This window comes from Microchirus variegatus (genome assembly GCF_963457635.1).
Source record: "Microchirus variegatus genome assembly, chromosome: 12".
Classification (NCBI taxonomy): domain Eukaryota; kingdom Metazoa; phylum Chordata; class Actinopteri; order Pleuronectiformes; family Soleidae; genus Microchirus; species Microchirus variegatus.
This window is the reverse complement of record NC_139813.1, coordinates 21,841,782-21,853,335: the sequence shown is the minus strand read 5'-3', so window position 1 is coordinate 21,853,335 and position 11,554 is coordinate 21,841,782. Positions and strand designations below refer to the sequence as shown.

The 11,554-nt window shown below is 41.0% G+C and overlaps 1 protein-coding gene across 1 annotated transcript in view; it reads right to left on the bottom strand.

Moving 5' to 3' along the window:
* Positions 1–1,789: 1,789 nt before the first annotated feature.
* Positions 1,790–11,554, bottom strand: part of rngtt (RNA guanylyltransferase and 5'-phosphatase) — a 92,761-nt gene continuing 82,996 nt past the window's right edge. The window contains exons 15-16 of the mRNA XM_083899177.1: positions 6,494–6,617; positions 1,790–2,354 (exon numbers count right to left, since the gene is read on the bottom strand). Coding sequence (XP_083755303.1) covers positions 2,188–2,354; positions 6,494–6,617 — 291 coding nt within the window. The 3' untranslated portion in view covers positions 1,790–2,187. The remainder of the gene's footprint in view (positions 2,355–6,493; positions 6,618–11,554) is intronic.

The window sequence follows — 11,554 nt, the reverse complement described above, 5'->3', positions numbered from 1 at the left end:
TAAAAACCAGGTCTTAATTCATTCTTTGATTAAAGTGCAGCTTCATCAGTGGCAGGGAGTCTCTGCCAGTGTGTTTGGGCAAATAAACACAGAGTCTGTGGTATGTTTTAGAAACCAGGAGCAGCAAGATTTCCTTATCCACAGGGCACGAGGTGTCAATGAACAGTTTGATATATTTGAAAGTGATGCAAAGCAAAATGTGAGTCACTGCTGTTGTTTGGAGAAACAGAGATAATCTGAAGTTATAAAGAGTAAGACAAACGTTTTAAGCAGCTCGATCTTACCCTGAAGTTTTCCAGACGATAAAGGCGTCGATTTTCACGTCCAGTTCTGATGTTGTGTTGGTAGCAAATCTTGCACTTGCTTCCTTTAGTGTGTTGGTCTTAAAACAAGTTTTCTTCTTGGGGGCAGAGGAAAGCAGCTGCAACACTTTACTGACCAACAAAAACCTGGAGCAGGTGCCAGATACAAGAGCATCTGTCTTCTTAAGGGAAAGACAAGCAAAACTCTTACGCCCTAAACACACGTACGAATAATTCAGATACTAAATAAAACCTTTTACGCCTTGATCGTGAACCGTATCTCAAGTCTTGTTTCCAACGAGTGGAACGCTATGGTTTGGTACGGTTTCCATTAGGAACGGTACCAAAATAACCAGCCTCAACAGGTACGCTCTCTTTAACGCACCAGAGTAACGGTAGGGTACGATCGGCTGATTGGGTGATAGAAAAGCTTCACTTCCCTGGTGTGGTGACTGCCGTTTTCTTCAACGTCCACAGTTTATCGTCATAAAAAGCTTGACGTGTTGTTGAGACAAATCGGCTACAAATCAAGCAGAAAGACAAAGAGCTGCTGGATTTCCTCCTCTGTTGTCTTTTGTTTCGTTTGTTGTTGTCGCACTGGTACGACGCGCTATCACGCTACGCATCTCTGATGACGCGATCATGGAGCACAGCGCACACCTCGCCCACCAGGTAAAGATACTGTAATCAGACGAAACTGAAAAGATTCATTTGCTTCCCGACTGAACCTCGGCAACAACAACGCTTACAAACTTAACAGGAAAATGAAAAAAAAAGCTGCTGGATTTCCTCCTTTGTTGTCCTTTGTGTCGTTTGTTGTTGTTGTACGACGTCACACTAAGACGCCACGATACGTATCTCTGCTGACGCGATCATGGAGCACAGCGCACACCTCGTCTACCAGGTAAAGACAGTGTTCTCAGACGAATCGCAAGCCTGACCGAGGGGCTTTACTGTTGCATTTTTTAACTCTTTAAGTTCCTTGTTTTTTTTTTATTAAGTTCACCGCTTTCATTCCGCTGTGGTTCGTTGGTTGAGACACACGTCGGTCTTCAAAAACATCCACATTCACACGTCTATTTGATCTAATTCTCCATATGAAAACATTCGGTTGATTCCCGACTGAACCTCGGCAACAACAATGCTTACTAACTTAACTTAACAGGAGAATGAAAAAAAGCTGCTGGATTCCCTCCTTTGTTGTCCTTTATGTCGTTTTCATTCCACTGTGGTTCGTTTGTTGAGATGCGCACACGTCGGTCTTCAAAAACACAACATCCACACGTCTATTTGATCTAATTCTCGATATGAAAACCTGAACCTTGGCAACAACAACGCTTACAAACTTACCTGCAGCACAAATTGAACGTGTGTTATTCCCCCCCCATCCCCCGCTTTTGTGAATACATTCAGGCGACAGAGACTGAGCTTTGATTATGTTTACTTCTCCTTCAAAAAAAAAAAAAACAATTTAAGGAAGTGGACGACAAAACACAAACATGATCTGCGTCGGCAGATGTTATTTGTAGCCGTAACAATTGCCTCGGTTGACAAATACCAACCCATTTTAAAAAAGATAAATAGAAAAAAAAAAAAACTAAGCATGATGCTTTTCATTTAATAAGAACACCAGCAATTAAAGCTACAAAGACATCTACAAGGTAAAGTAATGACTGAGGCTGAGGGAGTGGTTTCTTAAGTCCTTACATGATCAGGCTGATAAAGCAAATGTCCAGCGGGTCAGAAAGCCTTCACACGTCTGTGTTATTCTCTCCATCATGATGAGGATGATGATGATGAGGAGGCTGGTGGTGTGTGGATGCACACAGTGACTGTGCAACAGTCCAGAAAGCTCTGCCGCAGGGAGGGGGAGGGGGGAGGGGGGCTACGGGACGGCCCGCGTGGGTCTCTTTGGAGGAGGAGGGGGCATGAGCGCCGCGTCCGGGTCCGGCGGGCGTTTCCGATTCTGGGCTTGGACTCCCTGAGCACAGCGGTCCAGAAACTCCAGCAGGATCTCCTTTGTGACGGGCTCCTGAATACTTTTACACACAGCTGGAGAAAGAGAGAGAGAGAGAGAGAAGAACAGAAGCACAACACACACGGGGGCAGAGGGGAGAAAGTGAGTCGTGGACATATGGACGATGGAGAACTGATCCAGGAGCAGAATTCATGTTTCAGGCAGGAAACAACAGCTGTCTGGTGAAAATTAGGGATGGCACGATACCACAAACTCAAGCATGTACTGAATAATTTTCCAACTGTGTAACAAATATTGTTCTCCCCAAAAAAGAAGAAATAAGCAGCCAGAAAATGACTATTATGGTGATTTTTATTTACATTTTTAGTCGGGCAGGGAATCCTTTACCAGCTCATGATTCGATTCCGATTTTTGGGGCTATGACTCAATTCAAAATCCATGTTCGATTCAACACAATTTGATTCATAATAGTGCTGGGCTAGCGGCGGTTAATGGCGTCAACGTTAACGCACGTTAATGCACAACGCTAAACTTTAAAAACAGAGGCACACATACGCAGTACACACGCTGGTTATTTGTAGCGCTGCTCTTTTCCTTTAATAAACAGACCGCTCCAGTACGACTGTAGGCACGCTAACGGCGCTAAAGGAGCTAATGCAGCTAACGCAGCTAACTGGACTAACTGGTAAACAATGTCTTGAATCCGGTGTCGCGGCACGTAAACATGGTGTCACACATGTCTTTTTTCCGGTCAGTCGTCATGGAAACGTGCCATGTGTTAACCTAGTGCCCAGCACTAATTCATGATCTCTGCTTCAATCTCTAGGTTTAGCAAAGGATGATCTATTCTATAATGACATTAAAGTGTCTTTTCCAGATGTATTAAGTTTTAAAAACATGTATCCATGCATAGATGGAATTGTTGTCACTGTTGCATAAAAGCAACGTCACATATTGCATAAGAAACAAAAATAAAAGTTCTGAATCGGAGTAAATGAGAATTGATTTTTTGGTACACCCCTAGTCTTTAGTCTCAGGGATAGGATTTTTATCCAATTATTTTGACCTGTATCTGACCGATATCAAGCTCATCTTTAGTATCAGCTCATCCCTAAAACTAATGATTATTTTCACAAACAATTACTTTCTCAATTAATTGCCAGGTTCATAAAATGTCAGAAAACATTGATTTTGAACGTCTTGTTTTGTCCACAAACCAAAATGAATCATCTTTTAATGATTCCATTGTCTCACAGAGCAAAGAAACAAGAAAAAAATTCACATTTAAGAACCTGGGCACTAATTTATCGTTTTAATTGGTTAAGTCTCATTTGCTCTTCCGTTGTTTTCTTTTCTTCATTGAAGCAAAGATGGTAACAAACTGCATTTAATTAACTCGCGGCCTGAAAGGTTAAATAAAACCTTATTAGAGTTTCAACAGGTAATTTATTTGTCCATTGGAGTTTGGTCACCTCTGCTTCAGGAGGAGGTGACTCAGGCTTTCTACCACAGGTTTATACCAATAATAAACTTTATAATACATACTCTTAATCTTCTGCATCAGTTCAAATATACACCACGTTTTTTTTCCACAGTTGTTGTTCTTTAAAAAGCTTCAGACGCCTTTGAGCTGCTCTGGCTCTGATTTAACATATAAATGCAGCATAGTTTCCGTCTCACAGCTGCGTTATCTGGGTGTGTTGCTGCGACTTTGATTCGGTTTAGATTTAATTTACCGCAATTTCAGTCAGACGGGTACTTTTTTTTTTAAAAAGTCTGGAACACAACAAATTGCATTTTTTAAACATGCATAGGAAAGGTTTTGTAGAAGTTTGTTTTGGGACGTGGAAACGATTTTCTGCTTCCAGATCAAACAGACGCAGCAATTAAAACCAGTTAAAAACAATGAGTTTTTGAACGCAGACGCCGGACGTCTCAGTGGAGCGAAGAGGAAGTTTAACAACAATAAAAAGTTTTGAGGTAAAAAATAGGAACAAGATTTAAACAGTAAATGTTTTACTGTGCAGACAAGTGATAAGCAGCAACTTTTCATGTAAGAAAACAGATTTTTTTTATGTGCTTTTAAAGCTCCGTCATCTTCGATCGTTTCACGACGATCCAATTCTCTTCAACCTTCTCATACTTTACAGCCTCAGTGTTCCCGAGGACCCGCACCGTAGACGATTTAAACCACTGCATTGTACCTTTTAAATGGGACGCTGTTATCAGCTGGAGGGAGGGAAACGCAGCCACTGCTCTGTATCTGACCGGATTAGAGATAAAAGCCAGCATTAATACCACCTGGGCCGCTCGGCCGCCCCCGAGGAAGCAAAGTGTCATAATTCAGTCTGCTATCGTTCCTATTTTTTCCTTTATCACTTCAATTCATTTTGTTAAATAAACACTTTTTCCCTAGAGCTTGCGTTTGTTTTTGAAAGGCGCGAAGACATAAACTTTAAAAGCCGAGTCAATATTGGAAAAATAAAAAGTGTCACAGAGATAATGAGAAGTTGGGAGCATATATGAATAAACAGATAAATCAAATTACACTCCTTTTTTTTTTTTTAGCACTTCAGAGAAGGACATGTTGATTTTGTTAAAAGCCCACTGATGATATACAATTTCAAGCTGCAGTAATTGTTTTGGTGCCACTTCACTGATGGATGGAAATACGTCACTGGGTACATTTATTACCCGAGACGGGTTCAGACAAAATTCTAGAGTTTCTATTTATAACAGATGCAATCCTTTAACACCACCAGGAAGAATCTATATCACTTATATATGTAAGAGGTAGTGATAACTCATATGATGTGTGATCGTTCATATGTATTTGCGTGAAAACTTCTCGTCGTCACCATAAATAAAAACCTAACAACCACCTGTAAGACGACGCTTCAGCTTACACTAACTGTGTTGAATATTTTATCACATTTTGTTGATACACAGAACAAGACAATTATTGAAGAATTAAATAATTTGACATTTATCAGGAATGTGAGTCGGTATCGGTCATTATCGGTCAGATACTGGTCAAAATAACTGCATAGGATATCTGACAAATCCGATCATATCATAAAAAAAATCATATAAATCACAGCTTAAAAAATCAGCAAAATATTTTTTGCCGAGTCACTCTTGGGCTGTATATTTCTTCTTTTTTTTACACAGTTGGAATGATTCGGCACAAATGTGTTGCCAACAGCTTCATACGTTAATAAACAGTGTTATCGGTATTGATAGATACTTGAAGCTGTGATAATCGGTATAGGTATCACCCCATCCAAAATTGAATGGATTATTATATGCTGAAATGGGAAATATCGCCCCCTGATGTACACTTCATTCAGTTAAACAGTGTTAAGCTATAGCTTACTCATTGTTACATCATGATATCATCTTTCCTATTTGACACGTTCAACGGAGCTAACTGGTAAACGGTGCCTGGACTCCGGTGGCGTGGCATGTAAACATGACGTCACGCGCTTGTTTTTATTGAAAGGCGTCATGTGTCAACGTACATTAACGCCGACACCGTTAATGCCATTAATGTGCCCAGAATTGCTCCAGTTCGACTGTAGACGTGCTAACGGGGCTAAAGGAGCAAATGGAGCTAACTGGTAAACGGTGCCTGGACTCCGGTGCCGTGGCACGAAAAACTGCGATACTTTAGAGACTCATTTTAACGTTCGGGAGTCGCGTAAACATGACGTCACGCGCTTCTTTTTCCCGGGTCAGTCGTCATGGAAACACGTCATATGCGTTAACGTGCCCAGTACATCTCGAGTTCGACTGTAGGCGTGCTAAAGGAGCTAAAGAAGCTAAAGAAGCTAATGGAGCTAACTGGTAAACGGTGCCTGGACTCCGGTGCTGCGGCACAAAAACTGTGTTACCTTAGAGACTAATTTTAACGATCAAGAGTCACGTAAACATGACGTCACGTGTGTCTTTTTCCGGTCAGCCGTCATGGAAACGCGTCGTGTGTAAATGTGCGTGAACATTGATGCCGTTAACGTGCCCAGCACTCATTTTAACCTACTTCTACTCATTTTTGCATTCAAATTTTCACTTTCTCATTTTACAGACATCAAATGACGACATGTGGCTAATGTGAAACAAAGATAAAACGGGCCGTTAATCTCAGACTGAGGATAAACAGGAAACGGAGAGAGAGAGAGAGAGAGAGAGAGAGGAAACTCGGTGGACGTCTCACCCATGGCCGTCTCGTAGGAGTTGGGGAAGCTCTTGTCCACCCTCTGCCTCATGAACACCCAGGTGTTGTTGGCGAAGGTGCACTCGATGATCTTGTTGTCGTACTGTTTCAGCTCTTTTGTGGCCTGCGCGGACAAGGATGAAAGGACACAGGCGCTTTGTACTTTTGAAAACAACACACACACACACACACACACAAAGTGAAAGAAATAACCGTATAAATTCATGAACTGTGATGTTTTCTGTGTCTGTCAGCAGCCGTGATAATGGCTTTTATTTTTTTTTGTTTGTTCCACTCGCGGGAGTCACAACACAATGACAGACGTGTGTGTGTGTGTGTGTGTGTGTGTGTGTGGTATACGTGCAGCAACATTTTATCTTCACATTATGTCAATACCACTTTTCAATCGACTATTTTGCTTGCACTTCAGAGGAGGAAAATGAAGCTTCAGGGAGCGACGCTAAAGTGCAATAACCAGAATTTAGGAAGTGAAGACACAGCTGCAAGGGCCATCAGTTTAAAAATCAAGTTTGAACATTATACAGCAATAATTAGGCAGATGGATTATGGTCAAGTATGCACGTAAAAGTAAAGTCAACATATCAGTCATTTTGACATCTTTGGCTCAGTTAATGAGAAATTAAAATATAGAAAAAACAAGGTTTTCGCATTAGAGTAATTCCTCAAGCTTAATTTGAGTTGTGTTTTCCATTAAAAGTCACACTTTTATTCATCAAAAGAGTTGCAAAATGAATAGAAAATATAGTCAAGACAATGAAAAGATGAAAAATAATGAGTTTTATTCAAAATAACAAGTTTTCAGCTGTGCTAACATAATTGCATAAGGGTTTTCTAATCATCCAATACCCTTCTAACGCGATTAGCAAACACAACGTACCATTAGAACACTGGAAATGGGCCTCTATACACCTATGTACATATTCCATTAAAAACCAGACGTTTGTAGCTAGAATAGTTGTTTGCCACATTAACAATGTATAGAGTGTATTTATGATTCATTTAATGTTATATTCGTTGAAAAAAAGTTATTTTCCTTAAAAAATAAGGACATTTCTAAGTGAGCCCAAACTTTTGAACGGTAGTGTACTTTTAACATAAAATATCATGTGTACATGAACATGGCTTTGTTCACAGCTATTGGATATTGGAAAACACGTATACTCTAAGGAAAAGTAAGAGTGTTGAGATCGATTTCGAGACTTCCTGTTGACAAATATTACAAGTATGCAAATCAATATTATAGGAGGGTACATTATGATTAATGAGAAAAGAATAAAACCCTCTCATTATGAGTGAAAAATGCACTGGATTCTGCCTGTAAACTCTGCTTCAGGCTTAAACGGTTAAACCGCTCCATAAACACAGACAGACAAACACAGCGTGGGCATCGCCCTCATCTCCGTGAATCACCTGCTCGTCCCGTCGCCGACTTATTACATCACACGGCGCTGCCGCTTTGAAAAGAAAAAAACAACATACAAAAAAATCGAAAGTCTACAACGCTGAGCTCGATGTGTCACTGTTGAAGTGTACAAACACGGCAGCAGCGTAGCAAAGATCAAGTATGAGTCAAAGAAGACATTTGAGCATCTGTTGTTTGTTTTGTTGAGGGAGTCACAGAGACAATTCTCAGGACTTCTCAGGGAAAACACGCCGCACAAGAGCTTTGAGGCAAAAAATAGTGGCGCGACGGTGGGCTTGTAAAGGAATACGACAACGCGGACACGAGCCAGGGACGGTCTGACAAAGACCCAAAGACCTCCGGGGTTCAAGCGCGACCACGCGACCCTGCAGTCAAGGTCGCAGCGTGACCGCAGATGTCAAGGAAAGCATCATCGTTTTTGGCAGGAAACAAAAGCACCAAAAAGTAAGAGCCGGTGTGATCCTGGAGCGTGAGGCATCTGGGCTCACAGCGGGGGCCGGAATCACACAGGAAGACGGGAAGTGCGTGATGAAGGAAGACAGAAAGAGAGAGAGGGATGGAGACACGCCAGAAAAAGACAGGACAGGCATAAGAATTCATTTGATTGCTTTGCCAAGTCTCATTATCATCGACGAGGTGTCACCGATATGTCAAAATCCTTTTTTTTTTTTCACCAAACCATGAAGACGTATAGAACACGAGTAAAGACCGAGTGTAAATGAAACAATTGGTTATTTGGAGAAGAAGAAGAACAGCACACAATGGAAAGGAGTGACAGAATCGCTAAGCTTTCCTGAACTCGACACAGCGGGCTGCCAACTGTGAGGGGCAGCGCAGGCAGACGGGACCTGCTGCTACAAGCTGGGATCTTTTCCTGCTGCTGAAGGGCGACACGTTTGGCTGCCATTTCACATCACCACTCGGTGCTTAATCTGTCCAGATCCATATCATTATGGCGGCACACGTGTGCCACTGCTTAGCAGGGATTTTTTTTTTTTTGGCAGTCAAACTCCGCATCGGCCAAAAACGCAGAGAACTGGAGGCTCCTTCTGCTTTGGATTCCAACAGGAGGATTATTATTGTTGTGGAGAAAAACTAATAAGGGATAAAAATGGTGGAAATCATTTTGGTTGTTTCTTTTCAACAGAGCCCTGCATTACTGCAGTCTGCTACTGTTGTCACAAAACCCCACATTCACTGACGGAGCCTTTGAGTGCACTTCATTTGTCACGACAATCAATTTGGATAAACAAAAATGGGCACAGGAAATATAAAAGCCATGTTTAAAAGGTTATTATCAAACCACAACAACACATTATCACCATCTACTGTAGACTGTGGCCTGGTTTAAAGGTCTAAAATGGCACTTGAAGGAAAAGCGTGCAGAGAACAAGATGCATTCAAGGAACCTCTTAAATTTCATCACTTCTGCATACGACATCCACCAACGTAATATCTACTGCTGCTGCTACCTTCTGATAATAGATGCACCACATATTAGATACTTCTTTTGAGGTTATCTTTGGACCTAATGCTATTCAAAATATTTGAAGAAATCCTTGGAGAAACATGTACACTACCGTTCAAAAGTTTGGGATCACTTATTTTTTAAGGAAAATTACTTTTTTCTATAAAATATAACATTAAATGAATCAGAAACAAACTCTATACATTGTTAATGTGGTAAACGACTATTCTAGCTGCAAACGTCAGGTTTTTAATGGAATATGTACATAGGTGTATAGAGGCCCATTTCCAGTGTTCTAGTGGTACATTGTGTTTGCTATTGTGTTATTGGATGATTAGAAAACCCTTGTGCAATTATGCTAGCACAGCTGAAAACTGTTAAAAATCATTATTTCTAATCTTTTCATTGTCTTGACTATATTTTCTATTCATTTTGCAACTCTTGATGAATAAAAGTCTGACTTTTAATGGAAAACACAGCAAAAATTGTATAGGTGACCTCAAACTTTTGAATGGTAGTATATAAACCAAAACTTTCTTTTACAGCGATGATAGACAATAATTCTGTGTGCTATACTCAACTTAAAACCACCAATAAAACCTGCTAAATGTCACACACTAGACCTTTTCAAAGAAAATGTGACAATTACGGTTTTAACATCGCAAAAAAAAAACACAGTGTTATGTCTGATTTATTGTACACAGAAGCAGAAACTGCTCGTGTTTCTAACATCTGTGCCGAACACAACACAGTAAACCTACTTCTTTGTCATATTTGAATCCTCACGAGCTTGTGGTACTAGGACACTGTGCCGCAGTTTATTAAAGAACTTCTGCAGACGCAGCGAGACACGCGCGGTAAACATCCAAAGTTTGTCATTTCCTTGGAAAGAGCCAGTCGTCTCTTCCTGACCCTGCCTTTCATTTCAGTCTCCATTTAATCAGAACTGGCCCTGAGGCCTGCGGCACCGCAGCACTCGCCCGCTTTAATAACCCGAGACCGAATGAAAGAATATATATAAATATATATATATATATGAAGAGAGAGAGCGTATAAGATGCAAAGGTACAGATATCAACGTTACACTTCCCCCCCATGAAGGGAACAACCACAGCAGGAGGAAAGTATTGAAATCTCTAATGAGCTTTCAAATCAGAGGCGTCGATAATGGGGCTCCTTCTACACGAGTCGGCTCAAAGACTCAACAAACTGAATTGTATGGCTGTATTATATACTGTGTAATGTCTGCCAATTACGGCTGGATGTGGCCCTGTCACGCAGCAAAACATCGATATGAGACGGGGGGCCGACTCGTCTCGTGAACCCATTAGATTTCGCGGTGACATCAGCGCCGCGTCTCTAGTGAATAACGTTTAGCACTGGTCGTTATGCCCCCCCTCCCCTCCCCCCTCCCTCCTCCCTCCTCCCCCCCGAGTTTAGATCGACTGCAGCATCAGAGCAGAGAGGACGGGGGGAAAAACAAGGTAAACATGAGCATGGAACAATCCACAGAGTCCGACTTTTAACTTTTAATATTTCTTTAATTGGTCGGTTCTGCAGCATCATCAACTGTCTTTCTTAATCTTTCTGTGGGCAGCACATTCAATTACTGTCAGTATCCACAGCTCGTATTCCTGCACGTCAAATAAAAAGACAGAAGCCGTGGGCAACACAAAATCATTTCAAGTTAAGAAAATGGAAACTTATTAACCAGCCATGAGAGCAGGGCTCGTCTTTTTTATTATTCTTATTATTTGCACCGCACTGCAGCTGTGAGGACTCATTTCATTATCATAATGAGGACATGTTTGCATTATTAGGATGGTTTTCGCTGGTCCGCACATATTTAAAGCGTTTTTTGAGGGTTCGGACTTGGTTTAAGGGCTCGAATTAGATTTATATTTGGATAAGAATTGTGGCTACGTGGTATGCTTAAGGAAAATATCTTCAAAGATGAATGAATATGTGTCAGTTTATCATTTAAGGCATCATTAAAGGGTTTTAATGTGTATGTTTGTATAAAAATGATATGTCTCTTATAACTATAATTGTCTATGACTTTAACCACGGATGCTAGCTTAAAGGTTATGCGAGGAAGTATGCTAGCAACCACACATGTACGACCTGTCTCTACCCAGACAATAAAAGG